At 34.1% G+C, this 22,587-nt stretch overlaps 1 protein-coding gene across 1 annotated transcript; it reads left to right on the top strand.

The window, feature by feature from the left end:
• Positions 1–804: 804 nt before the first annotated feature.
• LOC120177369 (late embryogenesis abundant protein 3-like) lies at positions 805–20,300 on the top strand. Its single transcript, XM_039183549.1, has 5 exons — positions 805–862; positions 909–1,042; positions 19,080–19,256; positions 19,587–19,880; positions 19,989–20,300. The coding sequence occupies exons 1-5, from the start codon at positions 805–807 to the stop codon at positions 20,154–20,156; spliced, it is 831 nt and encodes a 276-aa protein (XP_039039480.1). The 3' UTR covers positions 20,157–20,300.
• Positions 20,301–22,587: the final 2,287 nt, after the last annotated feature.

Below are 22,587 nucleotides of genomic sequence, written 5' to 3'. Positions count from 1 at the left end.
ATATTTTACTAAAGAAAGAAAATTCACAGGTGTTTACAAAAACATTCATGACTCATAAGCGAACTCTCTAAACTCTTTAGTATTGGGAGAAAGAAATGATTTTGGGATGATTTTGAAGCTAAATGAGTTAGGGTATTTATAGTTGAAGCTTAAGGACTAATCTTATAAATACCCTAAAGTATAGGAACTAAAATACAATTATCCCATTCCAAAAAATAAAAAAAATCAGGCACCGAATTCGGTGCCCCCTTTGTTGAAAACTATTCGGATGTGCCCCTTTTTTGACTTTGACTTTCAATAGTTAGAAGACAACATCAAAGGGGACGATGATAGAGCTTGCAACGGATGCATGTTGCCTATCTCGACTCCATTTTATTATTGTTACAAGCGTGATTTCTTCCTTCACGAAACTGAATTACCCAGAGTTAAACATCATTGGTTTCAACTACCCGCCATTAACTTTGAAGACGTTGATTGGAACAAGTGTTACTTGTGTGGTATCTTGTGCAGTGGCTTGTTTTATAGAGGTATTTGAGGCAATGAGTTTTGCCTAAGGTGTGCCAAAGTTTCGTATACCATCAAACATGAAGGGCACCAATACTCGCTTTTTTTTTTTTTTTTTTTTTTTTTTTTTTTTATCGAAAATGCAAAAGGAAATGCAATGGTTGTGGTCTCCATCATGAGGATTATGGTGCATTCAGATGTAAGGAGTCTATAGTTTTAGTTTGGACTTTGCATGCATCACATTACTGCTTGCAGTTCAACACAAATGTGACCGTCACTTACTGCGATTGAGTTATGATGATGGGAATGATGATCTATAACAGTTCAATTGTGAAAAGAAGAGAGATACAAGCCGTTGGTATTATTAATTCATGTTCATCTTACGATAATTATGTTCATTCCAGGTGTGCTCTCGGAGGATATTTGTTTCTCAAAGATGGTGCCAGTTTTCCATGGTGGTTTCACAATCACCATCATCACAAAAATCTCAATTATGTACGCAAAATTGTTGACGGCTATCCTTATCGCTCGAAATGCGGTAAGCCTTGCCAAAAAAAAAAAAGTTTTCAAGTGTACCAATGTGACTATATTGTTTACTTCAGTTGTGGGTATGTTATGAGCTTTTTTTTTTTGTTCTTTTAGTTTCTCAGGATTTTGTTCTGATTAATCTGGATCGACTCATGTCACACACCTAACTTTGGTAGATAAATCTTCTAACAAGAATTTTTACATATATAACTGTCGTATCCGGTTTTCGTCCGGGCACGAAATTTTAAATACTTGGCGGAAAAAATGATGTGAATAAATGGTTTTTTTTTTTAAAAAAAAATTTTAGGAGTCGCCATCGGCCTTTTGGGTCAGGTAGGTCGATTACCTAAAAATTATCTTTTAAAAGAGTTTTTAAGAAAACATCAGTTAAAAGATGAACTGATCTGTGTTTTAACCAAAAAATTCGTTCTTTTTAATAATAAAAAGGGATTCGTGGTCGGTTATGTTTAGGGAAGGATTAGCACCCTTACAACGCCCAAAATTGGTACTTTTTAATTATAAATTGTCTCTATTATAAGAAAATAAAAAAATTCAAATATATTTAATTCATAATCTTTTATTTCAAATTTATAATTTTAAGAAAATATATTAATATATATAAATAAGATATTTATTTATTTAGAAATATCAGAAAAGAGCTTCTAGGTGCTTTAAGACAGCTCTTTTCTTCGATATAAATAAATAACTAAAACAAAAAATTTATTTTAATATAGTAAGATATTTATTTATTTAAAAATATTAGAAAAGAGCTTCTAGTTACTTTAAGACAGCTCTTTTCTTCAATATTAAAAAATAAATAAATATCTAAATCATTTTCTTAATAAAATAAAATTAAACATATATAGTTCATAAATAGGATTTTTATTTCATAGAAAACAAAGAAAATAAATAAATAAATATTATTTATTATATATATTTATATGACTAAGATAATAATAAAATAATAATTAAAGTAATCATTTAAACATATTGGATTTGAAATGATAATAATACAAATTAAATTGTAATTAAATAGGGACTAAAACATATTAAAATAAATAAAAATATTTAAAATTAAAATTTACAGCCCTTATTTATAGTATTATAAAAATATAATTACTAATGATGTAATTAACCCTAATTATTAATAGGTGATTAAAATAATGATCATTAAAATTAAAGGTTCTAACTCGAATGATAAAAAGATCTAAGTGCTAATAATATAATTTAGCCTTATTTAATTAATTCGGATTAAAATGATATTTACTAAACTATAAAGGACTAAATTAGGTATTTACTCTAAATAAATATATATGCAGATAAGGACTAAAATAAAATAAAATAAAATGTAAAGACTAAATTTTAAATAATTAGAAGTTGATTGTAGTGACTAATTTGTAAATAATACAAACTCGAAGTGACCGCGGACGAGGTTTTCCCGTGAAGGAAATTACGCACATACCCTCATCAAAACGGTGTCATTTTGATGAGGGTATATAAACCCTATAACCGGCCCCTAAGGGCCAAAGTTTCTCATTTGCCTTTTTCCTTTCTCTCTCTAAAATAAGAGAACCAGAGTTCTCTCTGGCTTCTCTCTAGTTTCCCTCGCCGGAGGGAAACCGGCAGCCATAGGCCACCGTACTCCGGTGCCGATCACTGCCGCCGGCCACCGTGAACGGTGGCAGGAATTTACAAAATACCCCCAAAGCGTAGATCTAAACGTCCTAAGGCCCGATCTAAGGTTATTTTAACCTAAAACCCCATAATATATCGTAAGTCTACGATTTTCACCTTCGGTGTTTTGATTTTCCGGCGACGTTTAGGGCTCTCCGATGATAGAGTAAGTTCCTCTCTTCTCTTCTCTTTTATTTTTTACTGGTTTGTTGTTGTTGATTGGGATCGTTGGTAGCTTTCTGTCTTCCTCGGTTTCTTCCTCTCTATTTGGTTTCTGGTCTCCGTTGCTTGTTGTCCGTGCTCTCTCCTTTTTTTGCTCTCTGTCTCTTCTTTTTTTCTTTGTTTTCTGTCCCTTTTTTTTTCGTCTTGCAGGTGATGGCTTTATAGCCTCGATGAGGCTCTCATCGGACCGGGTATAAAGTCGAGTTCGGTGAGTCACCGAACTATGTGGTGACTCACCCCTAGAGCAGCAACGTGGGTGGTGACGAGGCGCTTCTGGAGGCTTCGATGGGGTAGCGTGGCAGCAGCTGAAGCGTCAACGTGGAGGTGACGGCTGAGCAGAGGCGGTGGCTGGCCTTCTGGAATCTTGGAGGCGGCTGGGGGGCTAGGGTTTAGAAACTCTAGCTAAAACCCTAAATGTTTAGGGTTTCTGGTTGGTCTGGGCCGGTTCTGTTTTGTTTGTAACTGGGCTGGTCCAGTTTTGTTTGTAACTGTTTGTAAATAATAATTATAATATAATAATAATATTTAATAATAATAATAATAATTTTAATAATAATAATAAAAACAAAAATGGAAAAAATTAGTGTTTACAACTGCCCCTCTTTGCTTATTCTTGTGTTAACAAGAATAGAGCAAAGACGGAAAAACAATAATTTTTTTCATTTTTCTTTTTTTTGAGTAAGACTGAAATGTTGAAAACATCATTCCAGAGGTCTTAAAAACATCATGCACTGCAGGACTTACAGATGGCCTTAAGGTTTTGAAAACATCAATAAGCTCCCGAAGGCTTTTTGGAAACATCATGCACTGCAGGACTTACAGATGACCCTAAGGTTTTGAAAACATCAAAAAGCTCCCGAAGGCTTTTTGGAAACATCATGCACTACAGGACTTACAGATGACCCTAAGGCTTTAAAAACATCAAAAATCTCCCTAAGGCTTTTTTGGAAACATCATGCACTGTAGGACTTACAGATGACCCTAAGGATTTGAAAACATCAAAAAGCTCCCGAAGGCTTTTTGGAAACATCATGCACTGTAGGACTTACAGATGACCCTAAAGCTTTGAAAACATCAAAAAGCTCCCTAAGGCTTTTTGGAAACATCATGCACTGTAGGACTTACAGATGACCCTAAGGCTTTGAAAACATCAAAAAGCTCCCGAAGGCTTTTTGGAAACATCATGCACTGTAGGACTTACAGATGACCCTAAGGCTTTGAAAACATCAAAAAGCTCCCGAAGGCTTTTTGGAAACATCATGCACTGTAGGACTTACAGATGACCCTAAGGCTTTGAAAACATCAAAAAGCTCCCGAAGGCTTTTTGGAAACATCATGCACTGTAGGACTTACAGATGACCCTAAGGCTTTGAAAACATCAAAAAGCTCCCGAAGGCTTTTTGGAAACATCATGCACTGTAGGACTTACAGATGACCCTAAGGCTTTGAAAACATCAAAAAGCTCCCGAAGGCTTTTTGGAAACATCATGCACTGTAGGACTTACAGATGTGGGAAATAGTTTACTAAGTAAAAAACTAAGGAAATCGTTTTCTTACTTTTCAACAATTTCATTTTAGAAAAGATTGAATGAGAAACTATGGAAATCGTTTTCTCATTATTTTTGAAAATAACATGTTGATTGGGTAACATGACCCAATCTCAAGATAATGTTCATTCTTGTGGATTGCGTCCATCTATTCTTCAGATGTTGGCGTGATTCCTGCATTTGCGATTTTGAATACCTTCTTCTTGTAAGGTATTTTTTACCATGAATCTTCTTGTTCTTCCGAAGATCTATAAAACTTTATGTTTGAATGCACTCAGATGTATCAATGTAATGCATTGTCTATTGTGTAAATGATATTCTTATGAATGCATGAATGTTGATGCAATCTTCATTTGACTTCAAAGTGGTGAACTTGGTCTTCCTTCACTTCATCATTTATTGCCAGTGTTACCTCTGGATATCAGTGTAGAAACTTATGCTGTCAAGCTTGCATTTCTACAGGATCATCTGATCAACTTGTATCTTGGCGTCTTCTTTGTTTCATGAAAGTCTCAGAAGAAATGTTTCATTTGTGGAACTCTTGCTGTAGTCAAAATTATGACCCTGATGCCCCATTTTGTCTTGGATAAAACCAACTTTATTTACTTGGACTTATGAATAAATCCCATAAAGCTTTCATCTTTGAAAAGAGAATCTATCATCTTTAAAAAGAGATCTATTATCTTTGAAGAGTGTAAATGTAGATATGCCTGACTCAGCAGGGATTAATTAGGAGAGTAGAGTCTGTTCTAATTTAACTCTTGAAACATCACAAGGAAGATTTATTCCAATTCCTTTCATGTCTCCACATATAATCAGATCTCGAATAAGGCAACTTGGACCATATCATGTCGAGATGCTTAACAACAACTTGTCATTCAAACTTTAGTTGGCTCCACTAGTTTCTTGTTGTCAAAATTTCAGCTCTCCTTCTGTGGAAAGAAATCTTCATCATATCTCACTTCTAATCTTGGGGTTGAAGAAGAAAAACTTCATCTTAGATCAATAAATAGAAACCATATGATCGCAACATTGGTTCAGCATCAGAATAGTAGGTTCGTAAAACATTTGACAGTGCATTCATCCTTTCCTGTGGCTTCTGCTCAGATGTTCGTAAAACATTTGACAACACATTCATCCTTTTCTGTGGCTTCTGCCAAGATTTCTCAATCATTGAAGCTCTTTGCCTAGTGTTCAAAGCTTTTGAATAATGTCACAAGACCATTTGAGAACAAAACTCAGTGGGGATTCAAGTGTAATGTTGGTATGACCAAAAAGTTGGTCAAATTCACAAAATGTGCTGGTGTCGAATTGAATAGGAGATACCAACAAATCTTGATATCATATGGAAAAGGAAAATGTGATACTGATCATGCTTTCTTTCATAATGAGCATTGTAGAAAGTAGAAACACTTCAGCTATAGAGGCCATGTACAGAAAGATGTTCATGGAATTCTTGCCGCTGGGGATGAAACACCCATGATAAAACCAAAATAGATGAAAACTCGGTTTAGTCTAGCTGGCAATGATAACCCCAGTAACATCGGGAAAGAGCAATATACATGAGCTTCTCTCTTCAATGTCATCAAGTAAACAAAACTGATGTGAAAAACAGCTTCGTAACCTCAACAGTATGGTTGAAACTAACTGACAGAAATCTCAAAGAAATATTTTCAATTATCACCGACACACAAAAGGCCAAATTCAGATTTTGAGGTCTCGAGGAACTGATCCTTGGATCGAATGGTTTACAAAGGGACCATCTTTATTCATGCAACCATGATGTATCTTAACAAAGAACACACTATCATGTGACACATGGTTAAGAAGATTGGGTATTTGAAAACATATTTGCTGAGTAGAATATTTTTTCAACAACATGATCATAATGTAACTGCCTGATGAACGAAGCAATTATGTATAGTCAGCTCGACTGTCACTGTTTTATCATTTTCATTCTTCATACCTTTATGTCTTATTGGAAATATTTGTTCAAGTCAATGATCTTGACACAGGATGTTGTGGGCCTTCAGCATGCCCCAATATTTGCTGATATGAGCGTTCAAAATACATCAACATTCTTCATTCTGATTGAAAGGGGCTTTCAGCATGCCCTAGCATTTTGCTGATATAAACATTTAGGATACATCAACATTCCTGATTCTGATTGACAAGGGTTTTCAGCATGCCCCAACATTTGTTTCTTGTTAATCTGAGCCTTCAAAATGCCCCACATGGATCTGTCTGAAGGAACCTTTAAAATACCCCAACAATTGCTAATACAGATGTTAAAAGTGTGCTCAACATTACTTCTTGTTGAGATGAGCCTTCAAAAATGCCCAAATATTCATACTGACGTGAGCCTTCAAAATGCCCCAATATTCTATTTCTGTTTGAAATGGGCTTTCAAGATGCCTCAATATTCTGCTTCTGATTCACTCTCAATGTCTGTTTAACTGAAATATCATGATCCCCACGAGGTCCAATTTTGACAATGAACTATTGTAGGTACTTGTGGCTTTATTCATGCCCCAAATCTGTTTATGTTGAATACTCTCATTCTGGTGTCACTAAACAATAGTATTATCAAGTAACTGAAATTCTCTTTATGTTGTCACAAACTTAAGAAGTATTCAATCATTCTGACAGAAACGTCTGAAATATGTGTCTTCTGAATGAGGTGACCATTTTCTGTATCTGGAGGGATTTAGTCAGACAAGGAAGTAAAAATAGCTTGGTAATCCGTTCCAGGCTGACACAGTGGCTTATCATCTTTCAGTGAAGGCCATCTCTGAAATATACTTTTCTATGGGAAAGAAACCAATTTCTGCAAACAGTAATCTGATGCAATACAAGACTACATATACAGTGATACAGGCTCTTCAAAAATCCACACCCATACAACATGTTGATTCTGATAACAACTCATCTGATTATGAAACTATCTTTCAGGATGATTTCACAGATATTGATAGTTCTTCTGATATTGAGGAAATCCTGAATTCTGATTCTAATGAGGAGAATAAACTATTATTCTTGACGAAAATGGGGTACTCAGAAGTTGAGGCTTTAATAACCATGGAGAGATATGGTCTGGATTCATCAATTGCAGAGTTGACAGGTTTCATATGTGCTGATCAAATGGCTAAGGCTGCTGACGTACTTCTTATGGTAGAAGATAGGAAGCCATTATGCAATGATCCCAATTACAAGCAAAGGCGAAACTTGGGCTATGATTTTTGAAAATGAAGAAGTAGAGGAAACTTGAAAAGAAGCTTCTTAATGAAGACGATCATGCAGTTCATCTTTCAATTCCAATGATTGGTTCTGGGGTTCCTACCGAAACAAATCAGACAACTCAAAGAATACTTCCAGAAGATGCTATTGGGGCTCCTTATTTCTACTACGAGCAAATTTATATTTCAAATCTAATGATTGGTTTTAGGGTTCATACCAAATCAGATCAGATAACTCAAAGAACACTTCCAGAAGATGCTACTGGGGCTCCTTATTTCTACTACGAGAACATGGCACTTGCTCCAGTTAATGTTTGGACTGAAATGTCACAGTATAGATGTTGTAAAACCAAATTTTGTAGATTCAAAGTATTTTCATACTGCTATACTGAAAATGGGCTATGTTCATAATCTGCCAATTGAGAACAGATTTCCTCTTATTCTGCTTCCTCCATGTGCCATACATGATGCTTTTCCATTGACAAAGAAATGATGGCCTTTCTAGGATAAAGTTGAACTGTTTATAAACATGTACAGGAAGTGCCAAATTGACAGAAAGGATCCATAAGGCTCTTGAAACTTCTGATGATGAGCCACCTTCGAGTGTCCAGAAGTATGTTCTTGATGAGTGCCGAAAATGGAATCTGGTATGGGTTGGAAGGAATAAAATTGTTCCACTTGAATCTGATGAGGTGGAAATTCTTCTAGGTTTCCCTAAAAACCATACACGATGATCTGTATAGAGACATGTTCCATGGTGGTATCAATGTCCTGTCTCTTTTCTCTGGAATCAGTGATGCAGAGATTGCCTTCTATTGTCTTGGCATACCTTTGAAAACAGATGTACAAGAACTGAATGATGATCGGTTGGAGCAATTGATGAGTAGATTTGTTGATTTCGACCTTGTTGTCGATGACATCCAGTGTAACAACCTTACTAGAAGAAATAAACATCATCAGGATGAAATAGAAGATTTTTGCTGGTGCATTTTCTTGCAATGACTACCACAGTGACTCTCTCTTCTGCTGCTCCAAAATACAAACTGTCATATCCCACTCTTCCCTAACCATGGAAAGGTTTAGTTGATGGTAAAACTGGTTATCTCAACTTTTGGAATCCTGTACGGCATACAAATGTAGAATTTGTTCCAATGTCTTATTCTGTGTCATAAGTCCTCAAATTCAAATTCAGCAATCTTCTGAAGGACATAATGGGTATCATCTTGACAAAGAAAGTGATCGGCATAGAAGAAGTAGCAATGATGTATCAAGACTTGAGCCAGTATCACGGTATAACCAGAGTGCAGGTAGTGACTTGTTCATGGTTCTATAATGTAATCTTCTAGAGAACATGAATTGATGGTTGGGGAAAAAAATTGTCTGGTGATGCTTATCGCCCTCATCATGAGATAAACGATAATCTTTCTTAATGAGCTGCTAATAATGTCATAGGAGAGTGTCAAAAGTTCAATTCTCCAGACTTTATGGCTTTTTGGACCACTTGCCTTCAAAAATGTGAAGTGTTTCATCATTCTGGCATCATTTTTTCTACAATAGAGGTAGATTAGGCAACAACTTGCTTCAAGGACCTTCTCCATTTGAGACTGTCCTGTTTGAAAATGTTTTTCCTCCTTTCTTTATCGAAGAATGAAAGAATTTTGTAGAATGTTGCCTATCATAGGTTCACAATAAAATCAAATCATAAGCATGAATTCAAAGAATATCAAAAGAATCAACAACTCTGTAATGTTTGAGAATTATAATTCTTTGACAAGTATCAAGATTTGGTTTGGTTTCAGGATGGCCTTCCTATTTTCTATGATTACATCTATTTAAGATGTCACTCATCTCTCGCTCTTTGTGAACTTTGTCACATGTCTCACTTTGAGGATTTGGTATTTTAACCGGATGTGTACAAAATGACGCAACTAGGATTGCCAATCACTAGACCTTCTAGAGTCTTTCCATTTCAATTCTCTGGAATCTTTCATTTAGACTCATCTAATCAAAGTAGTGTGAAAATATCGGTCTAAAATGAAATTTCTGAGTGCTTGTGTGAAGTTGACTATAACAGGTGTTTCACAACTCCCTTAGTCCATTTGTTAACACATTTGCCATTTTGGGTAGCTGAATTCAGCTTTATTGTATATAATAATATAATCACCTTTATCCGGTTAATTGAAACTTATCCATAAAGCCAGGGTTATTAACCAATTGCTCTAGATGGACAGTTTTATTACATATAATAGTAAAATAGGCTAGTTGAATATTATCCATAAAGCCAGGGCGATTAACCAATTGCTCTAGAGGGACAACTCAAGCTTTATTGTATATATAATAATATAACATGGTTATCCAAATCCAATTTCTTAAGCTTGTTAAGAAGAACCTGTTATAGTCTAGGTGTTTTGGTGGAATTCAGAAAATCTCTTTGTTAGAATTCAATTCTCAACTGACTTAAACTAGATTTACCTATTTGTGAAGATTACGTTCATCATTAAACGTCATCAATAGAAAAATACTTTAGTCGGTTTTGTAATGTAATACACCAATGATGCCCCATGTTGTATGCTCCTATATATAAATACCAAGCCTTTTTGTAATTCCTTTCAATTGGAGAAGGCTATCTCATATTTGTAATAAGATATTGTTTGGGTGTATTTCTTCTGGGGTAAGGTCAAGGGTCCTTGTTTTTCTGGTTTTCAATCTTGATATTTTGTCAAAGATTACAACTCTAATCATACAGAATTTTTAATCCAGTTGATATTCAAAGAACTACAAGATTACAAAATTGATTCAATACTCATAACCTTAATAAGCAACACAAATTTATTTATTGCACAAAAGGCGGAGAAAGGAACAAAAAACAAGTTCAAACAGGATGCTGAAAATAGAAAGGTATTACAGTGGTAGATAACACTTCCACTTGTTTATGTATTATGCCTAATTATTTCTATAATGTTAGGTATATAATAGGATCAGGGTTTTTTTCTTCATTTGCCCCCCCATTTCTTGATCATTTCTTGTGTCAAAACCCATTTGTCAACAAGCATCTCAATTTCTTTCAATAGTGGCCTACAATTGCCAGTAGAATGCCCCTTTACCCCCAAGTGGAAATTACAAACATTATCTTGATCATAGCTATGAGCAGAAGGGTTTGGTGTCACTTTATTTGGTCTTGGATGTGACTTTTGAATTTTCTTCACTGATTACATTCTCAATTAAATCTCCGCTTGTCATAAGATTCTTGAATTCCTTCGTCGGATTTGCCTGCATTAACTCGCAGAAAGGAGCGGGAATGGAATCCCGAAACATATATGATATCTCTTCTTCTAACATGGGAGGTTGAACTTGTGCTGCCACTCCTCTCCATCTTAAGGCATATTCTTGAAATCTTTCATTGGTTTTCTTCTTTACTCTTCGAAGATCCATACGTGTTGGAGCTATGCCTTTAACATACCGATATTGTCCTAAAAATGCATCAGCTAAATCTACCCATCTCTTGATATGTTCTTGGGTCAACTGATTGTACCAGACTACTGTTGGGCCAACAAGACTATCATGGAAAACGTGAATTAATAGATCATCAGAACTCAAATATCCTTCCATTTTTCTGTAAAACATTCTCAAATGGATTACGGGACAACTGGTGCCATCATATTTCTCAAAATCAGGCATTTTGAATTCATGGGGAATAATCAAATCTGGAACCAAGCTGAGCTCTCTTGCTTCTAATTCTTTATGGTGGGCACTAACATCTTTCATGTTTCTAATTGCTTTCTCTGTCCTCTTGACTCTCTCCTCATTTTGTGAATAATTAATGAGGCTATTCTTTGGGTTTGAGTGGGATGCCCCAGGGTATGTTATCTTTCTCGACTCTTCAATCTGATAGCACGATTTCTCTTTAGCAGTTATCTTTTCTTTATCAGATTCCATTCCCTGAATAATTTGATCTGATTCATCTGGTACTGAATCTGACGCTTCTTTCCTTGTATCCCGAGGTAACCCTATCAATGGTTCTGGCCACTGGTCTTGTAGTCCCTTATAAGATTGCTCCATTGTTTTCATGATGATAGTAAAGTAAAATAAATGAATGATCTTGGTTTTTACTGTTACAGAAACCTTTCATGAATTATTTACATGTTTTTATAATTAAAGTACATAACAGTACTTAAATAAAAATGTGAAAAATGCATAAATGGAAAAATAAGAATGCAAAATGTGCAATTCAAAGGCAAACATAAAAGTATGAATGCAAAATGAAAAATGCAAAGATGCAAAATGAAAATGCATATATGAAAAGGTGTTACTCAAGAGTGATCATCTTAGAACAGATTTCATTGAACACAAAAGTCTCCGTGTATTAAACAAAACCTTTACATATAGGGGACAACTTTCACTTCTAATTTCTCTATTTCACTTAAAAGCCAAACTAACTTCCACTCATACTCAGGTGTGGAATTATCCATCTGCTTTAATTCTATCGTGAAGCCAGCTAAGTCCACCAGCTTATGAGCCACATTGTTTGCTTGAGTAGCAACTTCATTCATGATATTGTCTTTTTCCTTTATCCTTAGTGTCGATTCTCGGAGTTGTAAACAATGTTGTTCATTTTTTTGAGAAAATCTTCGTGGTTACAGAGTTCTCGTACAATATCCCCATAATCATTTAAATATTTCTTCAATGTCTTGTTCTTTTCGATAATGGCTTTTAATTCAGTATCAATCTCATGCTGATGGATCTGATATGATGCTTCCATGTTAGTCATAGCACTATTCAACCTTTGATTTTCGACTTGACATCTTTTCAATTCACTGACAGACGTATTGCGTATTTCTTCTGCAACTCGTAAATCATGATAAAATTTCTTTGCTCGACCTTCATGTATGTTACAATTTTTTTTTTCAGTTTGGTGACCCCTTTGATCCACTCCTCTGGGGTGTTTCCTATGCCAACATTTTGAAAGGTTTGACTGACCTTCTGGAAATCTTCCTGCATGGTTTCCATTTTGGTGCTCAATTCATTGTTTTGATCCTTCAAATGACGTATTTGAACTTCGAATCTAAGCAAATCTTCTTCCTTTTGGACGCCCCTACTGATGCTCTTACCTTTGAATACATTTGGTGTTGATCTGGCAGGACCCTCGGTTACCAAACTAGGTCGATCATTTACCATAAATTGTAAGGTTCCCTGATTCAAAAGACTTTGAAATCGACGTTCGAAAGCAAGGCAATTCTCAATGGTATGTCCTTGAGCTCCGGCATGATATTCACAATGAACGTTGATGTCATACCAATTTGGATACGGGGGTTGAAATGGTTTTATGTAGTACGGGGCCACTTCTCGTGCTTCAAGTAGCTTATCATATAATTCTTTATACGATATAGTAATAGCATCAAAATGAGAACCGCCTTTTGTCTTGGATTGATCTTGAGTTTTAGATGTCGGGAGCAGACTAAACTTCAACGATTTCAAATTGCATGATTTCTTCTCATCTCTGGGAGCTTTTACAGTTGTCATCATTTCATGAATATCTCCATACGATTTGTGAATATGAATGATGATTGACTGTAATTTCTCAAGTTGGTTAAGATCCGAAGTCCCTTGCGTATCTGAAATTGCAGGGTTAAGTTCATTGAGCTCTTTCTCTTTCCGTGCAGGAATTTCTTTTCTTTTGTCCAAAACAGATATTCTATCCATCATCCTGGTCATTTGCTCTCTTATTTCTCGTATCTCCTTTTGCTCTTCAATGGGCATACGATCTTTGGGTGCATAGCTTGCTTCTATCCTTGGAGTTTCCTCAGGATGTCTTTTCTTGGCCGTATCATATTTTGTTTGATCATAAAACTTTTTTTCCATTTACGATTTCTTTCCAATACGATGAACAGTCTTTCCAGTAAACACCTTTTGGTTATGCTATGATCATGCAATGCAAACAAAAGAAATGAGAAAAAATAAAATAGTTAGTACCAACTAATGAAAAAATCTATCTGTCAAGGTATAAATATTAACCTCATGCTTTCTAGTTCCATGCTTTGTTTGGAAAAATTAACCTAACCGCATGATTTTTAGTTCGCAGGCATTTATTCAGAAAAAAAATAATAAATTAAAAAATTAAAAGCTAAAGCTTATTTCTCCTTTGTGTACACCTAAGGACAGAGGTTCAGTACTATCTTAGATCAGGAGAAGTTATAAGGTTTATTATATGCAGGTTTTCAGTTCTAGGAGTAAAGGTACTCAAACTGTCCTTGTTGATGCCCCCTTGGGCTATCAAACCCTCAATCCTAGTGCATTACAAACTTAAACGGATCGAGTTCAATTCGAGGGGATACATTTATCTATGACTAACACAGAGAATAGATTCTCATGAAAACATAGAGCATATGAACCCCGAAAGTTACTTGCTAGGTCTGACACGGAGAATAAATTCTCACGAAGACGTCGCTTTCACTCCCACTTAAAAGGGACAAACTCAATTATAGAGCTTTATGTTATGCAAGTGTTGTGTGTGAGGAGAAATGTTAAAACCTCTAATAAACAAATAAAATAATTAATTCTTGAATAAAATAAATAAAATAAAAAATAATAATATATAAAAATAATAAGTAATAAAAAATTTGAAAGAAAAGAATTAAAAATTAAATATATGAATTTTAAATTTCCAACTGATAGAGACAATTTACAATTGATTTTAAAGTTTGACAGTCCCCAGCGGAGTCGCCAAGCTGTCGTATCCGGTTTTCGTCCGGGTACGAATTTTTTTACTTGGCGGAAAAAGTGATGTGAATAAATGGTTTTTTTTTTAAAAAAAAATTTTAGGAGTCGCCATCGGCCTTTTGGGTCAGGTAGGTCGATTACCTAAAAATTATCTTTTAAAAGAGTTTTTAATAAAACATCAGTTAAAAGATGAACTGATATGCGTTTTAACCAAAAAATTCGTTCTTTTTAATAATAAAAAGGGATTCGTGGTCGGTTACGTTTAGGGAAGGATTAGCACCCCTACAACGCCCAAAATTGGTACTTTTTAATTATAAATTGTCTCTATTATTAGAAAATAAAAAAATTCAAATATATTTAATTCATAATCCTTTTATTTCAAATTTATAATTTTAAGAAAATATATTAATATATATAAATAAGATATTTATTTATTTAGAAATATCAGAAAAGAGCTTCTAGGTGCTTTAAGACAGCTCTTTTCTTCGATATAAATAAATAACTAAAACAAAAAATTTATTTTAATATAGTAAGATATTTATTTATTTAAAAATATTAGAAAAGAGCTTCTAGTTACTTTAAGACAGCTCTTTTCTTCAATATTAAAAAATAAATAAATATCTAAATCATTTTCTTAATAAAATAAAATTAAACATATATAGTTCATAAATAGGATTTTTATTTCATAGAAAACAAAGAAAATAAATAAATAAATATTATTTATTATATATATTTATATGACTAAGATAATAATAAAATAATAATTAAAGTAATCATTTAAACATATTGGATTTGAAATGATAATAATACAAATTAAATTGTAATTAAACAGGGACTAAAACATATTAAAATAAATAAAAATATTAAAAATTAAAATTTACAGCCCTTATTTATAGTATTATAAAAATATAATTACATATGATGTAATTAACCCTAATTATTAATAGGTGATTAAAATAATGATCATTAAAATTAGAGGTTCTAACTCGAATGATAAAAAGATCTAAGTGCTAATAATATAATTTAGCCTTATTTAATTAATTCGGATTAAAATGATATTTACTAAACTGTAAAGGACTAAATTAGGTATTTACCCTAAATAAATATATATGCAGATAAGGACTAAAATAAAATAAAATAAAATGTAAAGACTAAATTTTAAATAATTAGAAGTTGATTGTAGTGACTAATTTGTAAATAATACAAACTCGAAGTGACCGCGGACGAGGTTTTCCCGTGAAGGAAATTACGCACATACCCTCATCAAAACGGTGTCGTTTTGATGAGGGTATATAAACCCTATAACCGGCCCCTAAGGGCTGAAGTTTCTCATTTGCCTCTTTCCTTTCTCTCTCTAAAATGAGAGAACCAGAGTTCTCTCTGGCTTCTCTCTAGTTTCCCTCGCCGGAGGGAAACCGGCAGCCATAGGCCACCGTACTCCGGTGCCGATCACTGCCGCCGGCCACCGTGAATGGTGGCCGAAATTTACAAAATACCCCCAAAGCGTAGATCTAAACGTCCTAAGGCCCGATCTAAGGTTATTTTAACCTAAAACCCCATAATATATCGTAAATCTACGATTTTCACCTTCGGTGTTTTGATTTTCCGGCGACGTTTAGGGCTCTCCGATGATAGAGTAAGTTCCTCTCTTCTCTTCTCTTTTATTTTTTTACTGGTTTGTTGTTGTTGATTGGGATCGTTGGTAGCTTTCTGTCTTCCTCGGTTTCTTTCTCTCTATTTGGTTTCTGGTCTCCGTTGCTTGTTGTCCGTGCTCTCTCCTTTTTTTGCTCTCTGTCTCTTCTTTTTTTCTTTGTTTTCTGTCCCCTTTTTTTTTTCGTCTTGCAGGTGATGGCTTTATAGCCTCGATGAGGCTCTCATCGGACCGGGTATAAAGTCGAGTTCAGTGAGTCACCGAACTATGTGGTGACTCACCCCTAGAGCAGTAACGTGGGTGGTGACGAGGCACTTCTGGAGGCTTCGATGGGGTAGCGTGGCACTGACGGCGGCATGGCAGCAGCTGAAGCGTCAACGTGGAGGTGGCGGCTGAGCAGAGGCGATGGCTGGCCTTCTGGAATCTTGGAGGCGGTTGGGGGGCTAGGGTTTAGAAACCCTAGCTGAAACCCCAAATATTTAGGGTTTCTGGTTGGTCTGGGCCGGTTCTGTTTTGTTTGTAACTGTGCCGGTCCAGTTTTGTTTGTAACTGTTTGTAAATAATAATTATAATATAATAATAATATTTAATAATAATAATAATAATTTTAATAATAATAATAAAAACAAAAATCTCAATTATGTACGCAAAATTGTTGACGGCTATCCTTATCGCTCGAAATGCGGTAAGCCTTGCCAAAAAAAAAAAGTTTTCAAGTGTACCAATGTGACTATATTGTTTACTTCAGTTGTGGGTATGTTATGAGCTTTTTTTTTTGTTCTTTTAGTTTCTCAGGATTTTGTTCTGATTAATCTGGATCGACTCATGTCACACACCTAACTTTGGTGGATAAATCTTCTAACAAGAATTTTTACATATATAACCTTGAACTTAAAACCTACTTAAGCGATTATTATTATTATTATTATCTTGAATATCAACTTTACTTTTGTCTTCATGATTGTAGCTCGAGGTATGCATATGGACGGTGAGCAAAGTGGTTACAAAGGAATTCAGACACATTCTACTTGTCTTCACCACATATACATTTAAAATGTTTAGGAGGCAACTTCGAGATTTGATTATTCGAATTGGTTTCAAGTGTTTGTAATTTTATGTTGATGTTGTGTCTTTGTGCTGCTTGATTTGGATTGGATTGTGTAAAGTTCGATTTCGATTTAATTTTGTACTATTTATTTGTGAAATATTTAGGTTTGAATTAAATAAAACAATATTATTTGTATCAAATATAATATACTTATCTCAAGCTTGGTTAAATTGCTTGTATCGATTAAAGATTGTTGATGGCATGAATATGATTGTGACAGTTATTGGTGGTTTATTATTTTTTATTTTAGTTTCAATTATATCATTATATCGTTGGCGCATTAATAATTGGATAATATTCTAGTTTGATGTTGATGTAAAAGTCAAAAAATATTTTTTTATTCCATCTCATCATCTTCTTCATCAAGATTACTTCGTTAGGGTTATTTCATCTATTTTAGTTGTTGTAAATCGTCACTTTCTAGTGTCTTTTGTGGTCATCCTACATGTTGATAAACCCGTCTCATCGTCCTTTAATATTTTGTCGGTTTGGATTTTTTTAAATCTCTTTAAAATTAACTAAATTAAATAGAAAATCTATTATTTTTTAAGGTTTGATGGTTTTATGGGATTAAAGGTTTTGGGAGTGTTTGCCCAAAAATTTAAACAATGAGAAGCATTATTTCGAGAAGACGAATAACATAACTCATCAAACGATCATCAAAGGAGATTAGAGTATTAACACATAAACCTTTAGATAAATTTCCATTGATTTTGAGTGTGTTTCACGAAAATCAATCCAAGGAGAAGAAAGAGTAGTGAAATTAATTGTCAATAGCAGTCGAAAAGTTAAATGCCTAAAATTAAAACGTTTTAAAGTGTAACGGCAAAATCGATATAAAAATTAAAGGATTTATATAGTCCTATTTTAAAGTTTAAGGGCAAAATCGATAAAAAAATTAAAGGATTTATATAATCCTATAAATGATATCATTTTGATCATCAATATATCACACTAAAACGACGTCGTATTGACCATATTATCACATTGATTGATAAAAATTGTCATCCACATCAAGGCGTTAGTACAACTTAATTGTCTAATGGCATAATTGTACGTAAAACTAACATTTAATGCTACAATCGTACCATTTTAAAATTCAATATAAAATCAAAGTTAAATAGTACTTGATATAGTTTAACCTGTTTAAAAATATAAAAAGAAAAAACAAGTTTCTCCTTCTTTCAACTCTTTTTCTTGGCATCTTCTGTATCCATTTAACTAATGGATTTTAATCATATTCAAATACGAAATTTTACTTAAGAACACTATTTATCATTAGGTCTTCTTTATATATTAATGACGTATGAAAATACAATAGATAATTTTGAATGAACAAATTACAATAATTAATTGTGATTAGATAATATATAACTCGAAAGATTGAAGTAATCGTCAATCAATAAATAAACAAGACTAGTAATGGCAACAAATACGCTTTTATTTTTTGCTCGCGGTAATACAAATTTATTTATTAAAAGAGAAAATAGGATGGAAGTTCGGGAATAAGGAAGTAAAAGGGCGAGCAGCCCACATATCAAATGCACCTATCGAATTAAATTAGTTCAACGTTATCAATATAATGTTAGTGACCCAAACCCTATGTTAAGACAAAGTCCTAATCTTTAGGGCAAAACAGCACTTGTCTTTGTCTTCATGGTCTTTGCTCTCCAACACAAACATCGCACCATTTGTCCGTTGGATCCGAACCCTCATCCCATTAGTTCTTGTTCACCGACGTTGTCCAAATCTTGCATGATCCATGCACTTATAAAACTAAATTTCTTCAATTAATTTCCAAACCCCTTTTACAGTAAACCCTAAAAAAAAGCAGTAAAAAATACGAATAAAGTTCATTAAATGCAAAGAAAATGAGCCAACAATAACCGCAGAGGAACCATGAACAGATCCATTACGAAGATGCCCTCGCCGTTCAAGGTGAGCTTTCCAGGAAGGCAGCGCCGCCGCCTAAGGATGCTGCCGTGATGCAGATGTTTGAGAACTCCGATACGGCGAAGAACGAGATTTCAGGATTGCCGGGTCATGAAGAAGCCATTGCTGAATCTGGTGTTACTATTTAAGCGATTCATCATCCTGGAAAAAGAATAATCGATTATATTGGTGATGAGGTAAAGAATATATATACTCAGGACAGAATAAAAGATTTTATGTTAGAGTACGAATTTTTAAAATTTTAGAAAAGAGAATAAATTATCAATAAAAAAATATAAACAAAATATATGATATTGTAAAATTTACATGGATCGGCTAACAACCTTTCGATCTACCGTATATATACGATTTTGATTATGTTAACGAGTTGCTCGATGTTATCGAGTCAAGTGATATTGAATTCAATCCAATATTTAATATCTTGTTTTTGGATGTTGTAATGATAGGTTGCTGCAGGACGAAATAGCCATGGATATTCATATTCATCTGAACACGACTCGGCTTCTGACCACGGCGGTGGAATCACCATCGGAGAAGCACTAGAAGCAACCGCACTTACCGCGGGAAAAAAGCTGGTGGAATGGAGTGATGCTGCAGCGATACAGGCAGCGGAAGTGAGAGCCACCGGTCGAACCTCCATAATGCCCGGTGGTATTGCGGCGGCTGCTCAATCAGCCGCCACACTTAATGCTAGGGCAACCAGAGATGAAGACAAGACCAAATTGGCTGATATTCTAGCGGTAATTAAGTATTGCTAATAACTCCGATTCGAGTAATTCATCAATAATAAATTTCCGTTCGATAATAATTCGGTTCGATTATTAATCGTACTTATCAATCCCTTGCAGAATGCTACGGCGAAGTTGCCATCGGATAAGCCGGCAACAAGAAAAGATGCGGAAGGGGTAATGGGTGCCGAAATGAGGAACGATCCTAATCTAACCACACACCCGGCCGGCGTCTCCGCCTCTATTGCCGCCGCTGCAAGGCTCAACCAGAGTCATAAATTAAAGTAGAGTAACACCAATGATACCATGCATCTCATATATATTTCTGATACTACTATACATGTAATTAAAAGAACTTCACTCGACTTTGCAATGAGTTTAGTTGAAAATGTTCATTAATCTTGTAATCATTTTTGCTTGAAATTATGAATAAATTGACCTGTGAAAATTGGAAGAGAATAATCGTCGAACCATAGGGATTAAGTAACATCTTTAATTTTTCGATGTTGAATTTGGTTATCAATGACATCAAATCGATAAAATCTCAAAATACTAAAAATAAAACGTAATATTAAATATGATTTTGATTAAATAATAATCGAATGATCAAAATAAAAATATGAAAATAAATAGAATACCAAATAGTTAGTTTACCCTAAAATTTAAAGTAAAAAAACAAAATTTGAATTTGAATTTTCATGTGCCAATGCCAAAGGCCATCAATATAGGTGAAATTGGATTTCATCCGTCGATTCAATTAGTTAGAATAAGAAAATGGTTTAATCAGTCCAATATTTTATGCTAAACCTTAAATTCTAATTGAACAGACTAAAAAACAGTTTTTTTATTGCCCTTTTAGTTCCCAAGGCTTTTTCTTGATTAATACGGACCGACCCGAATCGTACATCTGGTTTTGGTGGATGAGCCTCCCAACGAAGATTTGTTTAAACATTAGTATCTAATTCATTGATATGTTAATTTGAATCAAATATTGTAGAGATATATTATAGAACGATCCTTTCAACTCAATTTATTTCATTTATAACGTCAAGATTTGAATTTCTAACTTTGTTTAATAGACTTAAGTCAGATCTCATCGCACTGTACCAATCTATTTTTCTTTTACTAAATTTAAGATATTTTAATTTTATATTAAATACAATACAATTAAATCAAATTCATTTTTGATTACTTGTTAGTGGTATTTAATATGCATGTGAAATCGAATTTAAACTTGACATGGTTGTTATGATATTTAAGAGTTAATTGTATATACATTTTTAAATGAGAAAATAACCTCAGTGACCAAAAATGCCTTGTAATATACGAATTTAACCAACTTTTTTTGGATTTGCCAAAATGACCAATAAATTCGCAACGCGAATTCTAATTTCGCAACCCAGTTTTCAATTTCGCAACGCGAATATGTAAATCGCATTGCGATTTTCCAAATTTGCGTTGCGATTTTCTAAATTCGCAACACGAAAGTCAAATTCACAATTGAATTTCAAATTCGCAACGCGAATTTAATTTTGCAACAGGTTTTAGTTTCACAACACAAATGTTTTGGGTATATAACAACGCAGCAGCAACAACTCATAACCTAAATCCCTAAATTACAGCTCATTCCATCTCCATCTATCACTCTCTCCGGCGACATCCGTTCCTATATCCAACGACATCCTTCCCCATCTCTATTTTTTTACATAATTTTATTTCTATATAATTTTTCAATGATTTCTCTCCCAAATTATCAACTATCAACTTAATAAAGGTATGTTTTTCTCTAAGTTAGTGATGGTATCTAGTTTATATCTCGTTTGTTTAGTAAATTAATTTATAATTTTTAGAATGATATCATCTAATGTTGATCATGTTTGGATATATTTGTGTTTTGGAGGGTCATAGAAGAATGTTCATGGTGTTTTACAATATGTGCATTTACCCATGAATCTTTAACTAAAACTGTCATTAAAAAAGTTAACTTATGAAACTCTAATGTTACGTGTTGCAAAGAAATTGAATTTAGTGCCTGTTGAGTTAATCGATCTACGGAATCGGCCAAGAGAGGGGTGAATTGGCAATTAAAAATTTCGTGGAAGCTTTTGCAGAAAATTTAAAGTAATTGCACAACGATTTACAGTGGTTCGACTTTCTCAAACAAAGTCTACGTCCACTACCTTAGCTATCCACACTAAGGATTTTCCAACAAATTCACTAATTTGTTCTTTCTTTTGAGGCCAAAGAGATAACCTTACAAAATCCCTCAAGAGTATACCCCAACTCTTGAGAACACTCTTTTTCCCAAAAAGAAGATTACAAATTTGCAAACTTACAAGAAAACCTCACAAGGTAAGATGTTTGCACAATTCTAGAACAAAGAAAAGAACACTCAAGGATAAATACAATTGAGTACAAAAGTGTTCTTGAAAGCAAATGAATATTGGATGAAAAATAGGCTTGAAATACTCAAACTTGAGGTTTGATGCTTTCTCTTTGATTCTCTCTTGATTCTAGTTGATTGATGTTTCTTGTTGTTGATCAATGGCTTCTAAGCTTGCTTAAATACACCTTGGATCACTTCTGAACGTTGGGGATGATTAGAGAAGATATTATAGCCGTTTTAGTGTGAAAACATTTAATAAAACAGCTTGGAGCGTGCGGGGAATCGGTTCCCCCTTGAAGGGAATCGGTTCCTAAGTGTAAAATTCAAATATTT

This window comes from Hibiscus syriacus, unplaced genomic scaffold (assembly GCF_006381635.1).
Source record: "Hibiscus syriacus cultivar Baekdansim isolate YM2019G1 unplaced genomic scaffold, ASM638163v2 tig00112285_pilon, whole genome shotgun sequence".
Taxonomy (NCBI): domain Eukaryota; kingdom Viridiplantae; phylum Streptophyta; class Magnoliopsida; order Malvales; family Malvaceae; genus Hibiscus; species Hibiscus syriacus.
Note: the sequence above shows the minus strand (reverse complement) of the source record. Positions and strands in the feature narration are given on the sequence as shown.